The sequence below is a fragment of the Giraffa tippelskirchi genome, chromosome 8, assembly GCF_054371585.1.
Source record: "Giraffa tippelskirchi isolate mGirTip1 chromosome 8, T2T-mGirTip1v1.2.pri, whole genome shotgun sequence".
NCBI lineage: Eukaryota > Metazoa > Chordata > Mammalia > Artiodactyla > Giraffidae > Giraffa > Giraffa tippelskirchi.
The window spans coordinates 124516598-124528921 of NC_137282.1; the positions used below are offsets into that span (position 1 = coordinate 124516598).

The 12324-nt window shown below is 62.9% G+C and overlaps 1 protein-coding gene across 2 annotated transcripts in view; it reads left to right on the forward strand.

Annotated features, from left to right (window-relative positions):
* The window catches only part of ITPR3 (inositol 1,4,5-trisphosphate receptor type 3), a 67907-nt gene extending 56396 nt beyond the window's left edge, over positions 1-11511 (forward strand). For both annotated transcript variants that reach the window (XM_081519911.1, XM_081519912.1), the window contains 19 exons: positions 287-461; positions 614-798; positions 1161-1361; positions 1507-1617; positions 2049-2144; positions 2266-2367; positions 2445-2531; positions 3031-3141; positions 3347-3539; positions 3760-3885; positions 4265-4437; positions 5273-5437; positions 6087-6279; positions 6716-6820; positions 6907-7034; positions 7705-7870; positions 8497-8657; positions 9950-10111; positions 10734-11511. In XM_081519911.1, the coding sequence (XP_081376037.1) occupies positions 287-461; positions 614-798; positions 1161-1361; positions 1507-1617; positions 2049-2144; positions 2266-2367; positions 2445-2531; positions 3031-3141; positions 3347-3539; positions 3760-3885; positions 4265-4437; positions 5273-5437; positions 6087-6279; positions 6716-6820; positions 6907-7034; positions 7705-7870; positions 8497-8657; positions 9950-10111; positions 10734-10802 (2709 nt within the window). In that variant the 3' untranslated portion in view covers positions 10803-11511. The remainder of the gene's footprint in view (positions 1-286; positions 462-613; positions 799-1160; positions 1362-1506; positions 1618-2048; positions 2145-2265; positions 2368-2444; positions 2532-3030; positions 3142-3346; positions 3540-3759; positions 3886-4264; positions 4438-5272; positions 5438-6086; positions 6280-6715; positions 6821-6906; positions 7035-7704; positions 7871-8496; positions 8658-9949; positions 10112-10733) is intronic.
* The last annotated feature ends 813 nt before the right edge of the window (positions 11512-12324 follow it).

Sequence of the window (12324 nt, forward strand, 5' to 3'; positions counted from 1 at the left end):
TGGACTTCAGGGGGACCCCTCTGGCTGCTGTGTGGGGAACTGATGGGGGGCCAGAGCAGGTGCCAGTGGGTAGGAAGCTCGTGCAGGCCTCCTGCATGGTGGTCACTGGCCCTTCCCCCTCTACCTCTGCTGGTCTCGACTGTCCCCAGCCTGGCCTCAGGCACAGGGCACCGGGGCGTCTCTGTCTCCCCCACCTTGATCCCGTAGCACAGGAGGGAGCCTCCCGGGATCTCACCCAGGCCCAGTGCTGAGGCGCCCTGCCCCTCCATCTTCCTGTTCACCCCAGAAATCCTTCTACAACCTGATGACGAGCGATAAGAAGTCAGAGCGCTTCTTCAAGGTGCTGCACGACCGCATGAAGCGGGCCCAGCAGGAGACCAAGTCCACGGTGGCCGTCAACATGAGCGACCTGGGCAGCCAGCCGCGTGAGGACCGTGAGCAGGCAGATCCCACCTCCAAAGGTCAGGCTCAAGAGGGTGACTGACGGGCCGGGGATGCAGACTGGGGCGGGAGGCAAGGTGGGCGGGCCGAGTTGTGAGCGTGGGAACGGAGGGTGAAAGCGAAGGTCTGAGCGCTCCCAGCAGCCCCAGCCTCACCAGGCCTCACCCCGCAGGCCGCGTGGCCTCCTTCTCGATGCCCAGCTCCTCATCCCGCTATGCGTTGGGCCCCAGCCTGCGCCGGGGCCACGAGGTGGGCGAACGCGTGCAGAGCAACGAGATGGGCACGTCCGTGCTCATCATGCAGCCCATACTGCGCTTTCTTCAGCTGCTGTGCGAGAACCACAACAGGGACCTGCAGGTGAAGCCCCGCCCCGCCCACCCAGGCCCCGCCCCGCCCACCCAGGCCCCGCCCCACCCCTCCCTTCACCCCACCCTGCCCCTGTCCCTCCCTGCGCCCCTCCCACCTCACGCCCCGCCCCTTTCCCATCAGCCCCGCCCTTCCCTGTGCCCCGCCCACCTCACGCCCCACCCCACCTCCGGAAACCTGCCCCTACTCTGCGCCCCCCCGCGTCAGGCCTGGGCACTACGGCATGTGGCTCCGAGGCCGGCGAAGCCCCCATCCCGGCCGCCTGCATGATCGCCCGCATGATCGTGGTCCCAAGGCGGGCCCTCCCTCCACGCTGCAGCGGCGCTGTGCGCACCCCTCCCCATACTCTGCAGAACTTCCTGCGCTGCCAGAACAATAAAACAAACTACAACCTGGTGTGCGAGACCCTGCAGTTCCTGGACATCATGTGTGGCAGCACCACGGGCGGCCTGGGGCTGCTGGGGCTTTACATCAACGAGGACAACGTGGGCCTCGTCATCCAGACCCTGGAGACCCTCACCGAGTACTGCCAGGGCCCCTGCCACGAGAACCAGGTGAGCTGTGGGAGCCGCGTGCGGTTGCGCGGACGCGGGGGAGAACGGGGCAGGCCGGGCAGGGGGCAGTCCCAAGCCCTTGGAGCTGCCACGGGTTCTGAGAGGCCCAGGGCCCCGTGTCATCCTCACCCCTGCCTGCCGCCAGACCTGCATCGTGACCCACGAGTCCAACGGCATAGACATCATCACCGCGCTGATTCTCAATGACATCAGCCCCCTATGCAAGTACCGGATGGACCTGGTGCTGCAACTCAAGGTGGGGCCCGGGGCAGCCCACGTGAGCTCGCATAGGTGTGCGTGCTGCTGTGTGTGAAGTTAGCGTTCTGTATTTGTGTGCCGTGTGGGTGTCATGTGTGTAAGCATGGGGGACGTGCAGGTGTGTGATACATGCATGCTTATTGTGCACACGAGAGCACGTGTGTGCAAATGTGCCATATGTACACTTGCTCTAGAAGCGGACATGCCCTGGGTTTATCCGAGGGCCTCCGTGTCCATGTCTGCTGTATGGGCGTGGGTGTTCTTGCCACAGAGTGGGGGAAGGAGGACTGGATACACAGCACCCTTAGCAAACCCTGGGGGTCAGTGGGGAACAAGAAGGCCATGAGACTTGTGGGCAAAGAGACTGTTACAGAGTAGTCAGTGAAGGGGTTGGGGGCCCTCAGACTGTGGCCTGTCTCCCCACCCCAGGACAATGCCTCCAAGCTGCTCCTGGCTCTGATGGAGAGCCGGCACGACAGTGAAAACGCCGAGCGCATCCTCATCAGCCTGCGGCCCCAGGAGCTGGTGAGGCTGGGCTGGCGGTCAGGTGGGGCCGTGGCCCAGGTGGGTGTGCTGGGCTGGCGGTCAGGGCCCAGCCCTCCCTGCACCCCAGGAAGAGGGCACTCATCAGTCTCTGCCCCGCCAGGTGGACGTCATCAAGAAGGCCTACCTGCAGGAAGAGGAGCGTGAGAACTCAGACGTGAGCCCCCGGGAAGTGGGCCACAACATCTACATTCTGGCGCTGCAGGTACCAGCCCGACCTCACGACCCCTGGCGGGTGGACCCGCCCCTCGACCACTCCCCGTGACTCTGCTGCCCTCCCAGCTCTCCAGGCACAACAAGCAGCTGCAGCACCTGCTGAAGCCTGTGAAGCGCATCCAAGAGGAGGAGGCCGAGGGCATCTCTTCCATGGTGGGGGGCCCAGAGCACAGGGCTGGGCGTGGGGCGTGGCTAATGCTGCGCCCGGGCGGGGCTAGGCGGGAGATTGGATGGGATAGTATCTGGGGGTGAGGGTAGGAATTGAGGGCAGGGCTATGACCTATTGGTGGGGCTGGGCATAGCTGAGACCTCAGAGCCTGGCTAGAATCTGGGATGGGGGCCGGGGAGGGGGGGAGGGAAGGGGAGCTGGCTGAGAACCCGTGGGAGCAGCCCTGGTCCGGATGTAACCGAAACAGCAGAGGGGGGACAAGGCTGCGGCCTGGTTCTGGGCCGGGTCTGGAAGCCTAGAGCAGGACCTCCGGGTGCACCTGGGCAGGGTTGTGGAGGGCCCTGACTGTCCCGCAGGACTGTCTCCCCTTTAGGGCTGGGTCAGGTCTAGCTAGGGGGGGTCACTCACTGCGGTGTAGCTCAGGGCAGGGCTCAGTCCCGGAGGCGGGGGCTGCCAGGCCTGACCCGGGCACCCCCACCCCAGCTCAGCCTCAACAACAAGCAGCTGTCACAGATGCTCAAGTCCTCAGCACCGGTGCAGGAGCAGGAGGAGGACCCGCTGGCCTACTACGAGAATCACACGTCCCAGATAGAGGTGGGGCCTGGGCTGTGATGAGGGCGGGGCCGTGATGAGGACTGGGGCCTCAATGAGGGCGGGGCCTCAGCAGGGGCGGGGCTGTTGATGAGGGAGGGGCCTCATTGGGGGCGGGGCCGTGGTGAGGGCGGGGCCTCGGCGAGGGTGGGGTCGTGGTGAGGGCAGGGCCGAGGCTCGGGGCTGACCAGGCACCGTATCCGTCCAGATCGTGCGGCAGGACCGCAGCATGGAGCAGATCGTGTTCCCCGTGCCCGGCATCTGCCAGTTCTTGACGGAGGAGACCAAGCACCGGCTCTTCACTACCACAGAGCAGGATGAGCAGGGCAGCAAAGTGAGCGACTTCTTCGACCAGTCCTCCTTCCTGCACAACGAGATGGAGTGGCAGCGCAAGCTCCGCAGTGAGAACCCCCGGGCGGGCGGGCGGGCGGGATGAACTGGGCTGGAGCTGCTCACTGATGCCCCTGACGCCCCCCTCACCTACTGGTGAGGGCCCCCCCCCAAAGGAGGGCCCCGATCATGTTTTCCTCCTGAATTGCGGCTTGAGGCTGATGGTCCCCCTCATAGGGAGGGCAGGTGATATTAACCAAGGACCCCCTTCCCTACCCCCGCCTCTCCCAGGCATGCCACTGATCTACTGGTTCTCCCGCCGCATGACCCTCTGGGGCAGCATCTCCTTCAACCTGGCCGTTTTTATCAACATCATCATTGCCTTCTTCTACCCTTATGTGGAGGGTGCGTCCACAGGTGAGGACACAGGGCTGGCAGGCGGGGGGGCCCTGAGCCTTCCATGCCCCCCCCCCTGATGTGAGCAGGGCCTTGGGGCCAGCCAGGCTCCAGGGGGACTGGGTGCCGCGTGGGGAGCAGTGCCCTCTGGGTTCTGCACCTCGTCAGGGGGGCAGACAGGGCCCGTGCCCTCTGTAGACAGTGCACACACATGTAAGGCAGAGACTGGTTTGGTAGCAGCAGCTGGAGAGCACCTCCTCCAGATGCAGGTGTGATGGGTGGAGCCCTGCAGCCAGGTGACCAATGTCTAGGGAAGGCTCCCGGAAAGGGGTGGCTTCTTGGGGTCTGTGGGGTGGGTGGGCTTGAGCGAGCCGCCCTGTCTCTGCTCCCGGGCCCCCAGGCGTGCTGGGCTCCCCGCTCATCTCGCTGCTCTTCTGGATCCTCATCTGCTTCTCCATCGCGGCCCTGTTCACCAAGCGCTACAGCATCCGCCCCCTCATCGTGGCGCTCATCCTGCGCTCCATCTACTACCTGGGCATTGGGCCCACGCTCAACATCCTGGGTGCCCTCAATGTGAGTGCCGGAGGCCCCCACCCCCCACCCCTCAGGGTTCATCACTCAGTCGGACCTGAAGCGGGCCTGCTGCCTCCCACTGGCCACTGCTCTGCCCCATCTCTCGGTCCCTGCGCCGGGATCATTACAGACCTGAAGCTGGGACCACTCTGTCTCCTCCATCCTCCTGGACAACACAGGGAAGCAGACAGTCAGAGCCAGCCAGCCAGGAGCCACTTTGCAGCACCAGCTTCAGGGCTGCTTGGTACCCGGTGTACCATAAATCAAAGATTTATGTGCTAGGATAGTTTGCTGACAGAAGTAAAGTGCCTCAAGCAAGTGGGGGGTACCTTTTCCTAACTTAATCATTGTAAAGGCCAAGGGTGTTCTTCTCTGACCTGTTTTCCTTTTCTTGCATCTTTTTTTCTGGTGGCTCAAATGATAAAGAATCCACCTGCAATGCAGGAAACCTGGGTTCGATCTGTCGGTTGGGAAACTCCCCTGGAGAAGGGAATGGCCATCCACTCCAGTATTCTTGCCTGGAGAATCCCATGAACAGAGGAGCTGGCGGTGGTCTACAGTCTATGGGGTTGCAAAGAGTCGGACACAGCTGAGCAACTCACACTTTCACTTTTCACTTCTTCCTGGAGCTGGGATCCCCAAGAGGCCTTCTCTATTTTACTCCCAGAAGCATTTCAGGGAGCATTTTCATTAATGCCATGTCTGCCATGCTGAGCAAGACCAGCTCAGACCCACTCTCCTGAAGACCTGGCCCCTGCTCTGGACCTGGCCCCAGGAGTGGTGGTTCAGGGTGGGAGATAGGGCACTGACCCCCATGCCCTGCACTTGCCTACAGCTGACCAACAAGATCGTGTTCGTGGTGAGCTTCGTGGGCAACCGTGGCACCTTCATCCGGGGCTATAAGGCCATGGTCATGGACATGGAGTTCCTATACCACGTGGGCTACATCCTGACGAGTGTCTTGGGCCTCTTCGCCCATGAGCTCTTCTACAGCATCCTGGTGAGCCGTGGGTGGGGGTGGGGCTGGGGCTGGGCAGGGAGGAGAGGCGGCTGACGCTTCCCCAGCACCAGGCCTCTTGCTGCTGGGCTGGGAGGGGAGGATTTCCAGTGTCCTCGTCTGCTGGACCCAGCCTGGCCTTCAAAACCCTGATGGCTCCTCATAGTCCCATCTCCCCTGTACAGTGGGGGTTCAAGCCTGGACTCTGGAGCCAGACCATTGGGGTTTGCATCCCAGTGTGGCCCCTCCTAGCTGTGTAACCTTGGGCAGGTTTCTTAACTGCCCGTGCATTAGTTTCCCCATCTGTAAAATGGATCATTAACAGCACCTGCTCTCCAGTAGTTGTGAGGATGAAGTGAGCTGCTGCATGACAGCCTCGTAGAGTGTCCTCACAGGCAGTGAGCGCGCCGTGAGAGCTGGCCGTCTTCCTCCAGCCGTGCTTGATGCATGCTGCTCATTCCGCCCCCATGCTTTCCCCGGGACCCCTCCTTCTTGGACTTTAGGACTCCAGGCTCCCCAGAGATGTCTCTCCCAATGGGCCCGTGGGCCTGGCTCCACCCACCTAAGCGCAGACCTCTCTGGGGGAGACGTGGGACCCAGTGGGAAGCAGGCAGCCTGTGGGTCCAGTGGTGTCCTCATTTCTGCCCTGCAGCTCTTTGACCTCATCTACCGCGAAGAGACACTGTTCAACGTCATCAAGAGTGTGACCCGCAACGGCCGCTCCATCCTGCTGACCGCCCTACTGGCCCTCATCCTGGTCTACCTCTTCTCCATCGTTGGCTTCCTCTTCCTCAAGGATGACTTCATCCTTGAGGTGGACCGGCTGCCCGGCAACCACTCCAGAGGTCCGGGGCACCTCTCCTGGGTGGGGTGTAGGGACGAGAGGCCTGCACAAGCAGAGCGCTTATCCTGCCAGGCCCCCCGTTTCTCTTCTTGGGTTCTGGGTGGGGTCTTAACTCACCAGCGTGCTTCCCTCTTCCCTGGGACAGACTTAGGGGTGGGAGAGGCTTGTCACTCTGGTTTGCAGACCCTGTGGTTCAGTTAAACTTAGTACTTGTAGGAGCTGCCCGTGTGCCAGGGCTGGGGGTGCAGAGCCCCTTCCCTGCCCTTGGAGCGCAGCCCGGCAGGGGCAGGTACACATAGACCCTTCACTATAGCCCGACAGTGGGGAGGTGGTAGCATCAGGGCAGGCTTCCTGGAGGAGGTGATGCTGGGGTCAGAACTAGGGACATGATGAGGCCAGGTCCTTGGACCTGCTGACCTTGACCCTGTCCCCTCCAGCCAACCCCCTGGGGATGCCACATGGAGCTGCCACATTTGTGAACACATGCAGTGGGGACAACGTGGACTGTGTCTCAGGAGTCTCCGTGCCTGAGGTCCTGGCAGGTGAGGGCAGTGTGTCTCAGGAGTCGGGTGCAGTGGGGTGGAAGCAGCTGGCCTGGCCGGGGTCTGAGCACGCGCTCCACTTGTAGAGGACGAGGAGCCGGACAGCACGGAGCGGGCCTGTGACACCCTGCTCATGTGCATTGTCACCGTCATGAACCACGGGCTGCGCAACGGCGGTGGCGTGGGGGACATCCTCCGCAAGCCCTCCAAAGACGTGAGTGCCCCAGCCCCTCCCCCAGGTCGCGGCCAGCAGAGCAGCCCCGTCCCCCTCCATGTTCAGGGGAGCGAGTCCCCCCCTTCACATCCCCACCCCACTGTGCACCCCCTGCTTCAGGGCGGGTACGGGGTAGCTGTGCCACCTCCCGGCCCCGTCAGCCCAGATGAGTCTGCCAGCTCACGGTGGATGCTCTGAGGGAAGACCTTGGCACCCAGGTTTCTCAGGCTGGGAAAGCCGTGAGTCAGACAGCGGGCGGGCCCCGGCCTGCAGCCAGGGTGGCTGGGCGGGGAAGCCGAGCCTCCCCGTTCGGAAGAGGCCTCAGGGTTTGGCGCAGCGTGTGCAGGCAGCCAGGCGTTCCCAGGATGATAGTCGGTCCCCAGTGGCACGAGGGTGAGAAGCTGCTCCTTGGCCAGGGGTCCCCTAGAATGAGTGAGATCGTGTGTTGTGAGGGCAGCAGAGGAGTTCAGGGCCACTTGTTCCCTCCCTAGCAGTCAGGGGTGGGCACAGCCGAGGCCTGGCCCCCCATGCCAGCCTCCTCCTCGAGGGCCTCTTCCCGTCCACGCACGTGGCCTCTAGCGGTGATTCTGGCTCTGTGCAGTGAGGTTTTCGGGGCCTTCATGCCCTTCTGGGAGCTGCTGGGCCCAGCCTCCCTGCCTCCTTCCTGCAGGAGTCTCTCTTCCCCGCCCGAGTGGTCTATGACCTTCTGTTCTTCTTCATCGTCATCATCATCGTGCTGAACCTTATCTTTGGGGTGATCATCGACACCTTTGCTGACTTGCGCAGCGAGAAGCAGAAGAAGGAAGAGATTCTCAAGACCACGTGCTTCATCTGCGGTGAGGCTGGGCTCCCGCCGGGAGGCCATGGCTGTCAGAAGCCTCAGTCCACCCTTCCTCGGTCCTGTGGCCCCAGGGAGCCCTGCGCTGGGCTGGTGGCTTGGTGACTGTTCGCTTATCCCAGAACTGGGGGGAACAGAGCCCTGCCCGAGTGTGGAGTCATCAAGGGAGCAGGAAGGAGCCTCGAAACCCTTCCTTTAAATTCTGGGTCTCAGAGGAGAAAACGAGCCTGGTCGGTGGCCTTGACCCTCTGGCCTCAGTCTGGGGCCTTTCTCCCCCCACCAACCCGTACGAAGGGCAGGTCCTCTCACGGCCCCTGTGGGTGAAGGAGCAGGGTCCCCCGTGGGACCAGGCCCCTCGTCAAGCCCTTCCCACTCCCCCAGCCCTAGGGTCCCAGCGTCTGCAGGGTCCCCATGGCGCTGTGGCAGGGCAGGGGCTGCTGCTTTAAATGGAAGCAACCTCAGTAGCTCAGAGCAGGCTGTCACCTGCCCTCATCAGCACTTGCAGCCTGAGAACAGTGCCCCCGCTGCAAACAGTGCCCCCGCTGTGTCAGGAGGCCCTGCCCGCCCACCGGGGCTCGGGGGCGGGGAGCCCGCCTTCACTGCCACCCACCCCCGCCTCCCCAGGTCTGGAGAGAGACAAGTTTGACAACAAGACCGTATCGTTTGAGGAGCACATCAAGTTTGAGCACAATATGTGGAACTATCTGTACTTCATCGTGCTGGTCCGCGTGAAGAACAAAACGGACTACACGGGGCCGGAGAGCTACGTGGCCCAGATGATCAAGGTGAGGGCCTGGGGGGTGAGGGGCAGGGTGGGACGGCTGTGGACCCTCGTTCAGAGGCAGCAGGGGGCGGGGAGCAGCTGGAGCTGGCTACGCCGGAGCCCCCCCAAGCCCCGCTGTGCTGCAGGGGGGGGTGCCTCTGGAAAAAGACCCCCGAGGATGCAGGTGGTGTCTGGGCCCGTGGATGCCCGGTGCCAGGCGACCTTGCTTGTGGCGACTGCTCTGTGGCCCTTTCTGTGGGGTCTTTTCTATCGGGGGCGAGAGAGAGAGAGGGCGGCTTCCTGAAGCCTGGGTGGTCACAGGCCGAGAGGGCGCCTGGATGAACTTCATACTGTCAGACTCGAGACAGCCACCATCACTACCGTCCAGTGTAGTAGTGAGTGAGGGAGTAAGCGGTCTGGAGGGTAGAGGAAGCCCACCGGGCCTGTCAGAGGTGGAGCACCTTCAGATTGCTGCACCGCAGAGCGTGCGCGCTCAGTCATTTCAGTCGTGTCCGAGTCTTTGTGACCCCCATGGACTGCAGCCCCCCAGGCTCCTCTGCCCATGGGATGCTCCAGGCAAGAATACTGGAGGGGGTTGCCATGCCCTCCTCCAGGAGATCTTCCCAACCCAGGGATCAAACCCACGTCTCTTTATGTCTCCTGTATTGGCAGGTGGGTTCTTTACCACTGGTGCCACGTGGGGAGCCCACACAGCAGAGAGTTTGCAGCCTCTAAAAGGAAAGAACAACTCGGGAGGGGGTTCTGTACGTCTTTTGGGTCTGTATTGGGACTGGTCTTGAGTGCAGGCATGTCAGCCTGAGAATTCAGCTTGCAACAGGTACCCCCCTCACTCTGCCTCAGTCTCGGGAAGTGTGGCTTCGCCCGAGTGTCAGACGCCACTGCCCCCGGCAGAGCCCGCCCCCTCAACGTGCCATCTGTCTGACTCTCTCCTTCCTGGGGTGTGGGGCCCGCTTGCGGGGCGGGGCGGGAGGAAGGAAGGAAGGAGAGACGGGTCTGAGTACAGAGGCCCGTCCTCCGCCTCGCAGGGTGAGAGGAGTGAACAGAGGATCCCAGCGCTACAGCAGGAGACACAGGCTGACGGAAGTCGGCCTGTCTCAGCGCTGCGCTCCCTGCCTGCACAGGGTCACTCTGGCCCCGGGGGGGGACGCGGGTCAAGTCAGATTGTCCCATGACACGTCCCTGGGGAGTAATTCGGCCACGGGTGTGGCAGCAGGCTTCCCCCACATGACTGCTTTTCTAGAGGCCTTCCTGGGCTGGGCCCGCGCGTTCACCCCAGGGGGGGATGTATTTCAGAACAAGAACCTGGACTGGTTTCCCCGGATGCGGGCCATGTCACTGGTGAGCAGCGAGGGGGAGGGGGAGCAGAACGAGATCCGCATCCTCCAGGACAGGCTCAGCGCCACCATGAAGCTGGTGTCCCACCTCACCGCCCAGCTCAACGAGCTCAAGGAGCAGGTGTGCCCCCCACGTCCTGGCCCCCGCTGGCAGCCCCCGCTGGGGCTGAGGTCCCAGCCTGCCTGCCTGGGGGCGGGGAGGGTGTTGGGGCCTTTCTGCTTCCTCTGCCCCCTTCCTGCTGGTCCTCCTCTTGGGTCTGGGGTGGCAGACGGGTCCCTGTGGAGAGCTGGATGGAGGGGAGATGAGATGGCCCCGACCCCCACGCCCCTGAAGGGCAGACGGGCAGGGCCGAGCGTGACCTCGTGCAGGTGTGGGGCCTCCCTTGCTCGCGGCCCCTCACCCTCAACCTGCAGCTGCTAGACGCTGGCCCAGGCGCTGACGGGTGATGAGGAAGTTAGGGCCTCCTTCCGCTTCTCAGCACCCACTCTTGCCCAGAGTGTCCTCTGCGCCATCTGGCAGTGACTGACTAAACAGTCAGGCGGCCCCTCTAATAGATGGAGCGCTCTCCCAGCTGCACCAAATCAGTGGTTTGTGAGGCGCTGAGGACCAGGGTTTGGGGCTGACAGCCCTGCTGCACCCTGGGGGCCCTTGACCCACTGCCAGGACCGAACAGCAGCTGGGGCCGCGGGGAGGGTGGGCTCTGGGCGGCCTGACCCGACCGCTGGCATCTGTTTAAACCCAGATGACGGAGCAGAGGAAACGCAGGCAGCGGCTGGGCTTCGTGGATGTGCAGAACTGCATGAGCCGCTGAGCCACCACGGGAGGCCCGCCGGCCACAGCAACACTGGAGCGCTGAGGCTGGGTGCCCACCCAACCACCGGCACCCACTCGGCCAGACCCCCCAGGCCAGCCTGGAGGGGAAGCTACAGAGCGGACAGCCCTACCCAGACCGAGCCCCTAAAAGACCCAGAAACTCGCTGGGACTCGCTTACCTTAGTGCCTTAGAGGAAGTCAGTCCTCGCACAGGACTGTTGCTTTGTCCCTTAAAGCAGTTACTGACATTGCTTCATATTCCTCCTGGTGGGTGATCAGGAGTGGGGTCTCTGTACTCCAAGCACTACATTTTGGTCGCTGCCGCCTCTGGCGGGGCGCAGTGATGCTGTTGCTAGTGATTTTAGGGCTTTGTTATTTAACTTATTCATGGTGCCGGCTCGGCCCTTCCCAGGGCTGCGCCCCTCCCCTGGGCCCCAGACCTGCTGTAGACCGTGCACAGACCTCAGTGTCCGAGCCCGGGCCAGCCTCTCGGGCACAGCTCAGGAGGACGGGAGGCTGCAGCATGGAGCCTTGCTCCTCCTGGGGACAGCCACACGCCCAGGGGACTGGGCTGGGCGTGTCAGGAGGGGCTGGTTTCCACTGCCTGTTTTCTCCTTTTGGTGTAATGTTTTACAAATCCTTTAGCCCGAAAACTAATATGTTAATTGCCTTAAATAAATTAATAAATTTAGTCCATTAGAAAAGGATGCCGGCTCCTGTGCTCCTTGGGGGCCGGTGGGAACATGGTGCTGGCAGAGGGCAGCCTGAGCCCTGCCTGCTGGCCTGGCCTCACCATGCACTCTTTGGGGAAGCTGAGTGCCGTCCTGTCTCAGTGATTCCGGGACAGAATGCACCGCAGTGTAACTGGTTTCTGTCATCATCCTCTGTATTTTATTTTATCCAAAACACAGGAGGCCAGGTACAGAGGAGGTTGAGAACCCACTTCCACTTCTCCCAACAAGGGGTGCTGTCAACCCTGCCAACCCCTCCTCTCAGCTCTGCTCTTGACAAGAAAGCTCAAGTGGGACCGTGACCGTCCGCGGGTGAGCGCTGAGGCTGTGGAGTAACGAGGTGACCTGCGGCTGTCCCCGCCGGGGCCTGCCATGTGGCCGCCCCCAGCGTTGGGCCGACTCGAGCCAAGGCCCCAGCCGGCCCGCCGGCCGCTCTACCCTGCCCCTCGGGCAGATCTGGGACGCGGCTGTTCCGCGAGGCAGGGGCGGAGGGCTGAGCCCTCAGCCACAGCGCGCCACCGCTTTCTGTTGACGGGACAGGATGCCTTCTTCGGTGCTTACCGCTATGTTTGGCTCTCCCCCAGGAGCGCCTACAACAAAAGGGAGCCCGAGATCTTGCCAGGAGCCAGGCAGACCCCCGCTGGCAGGTGGGGCCCCTGTGGCTGCGCAGGAAGCACCTTGCCCAGAGGCCCAGTCACCTTCCCCTCTCAGGCCCAGACGCAGACCCGCGCTTCCTCTCCCAGGGACGCCCGAGCCTGACCAGTGGGCGGGCGGATGCTCAACCTGCAT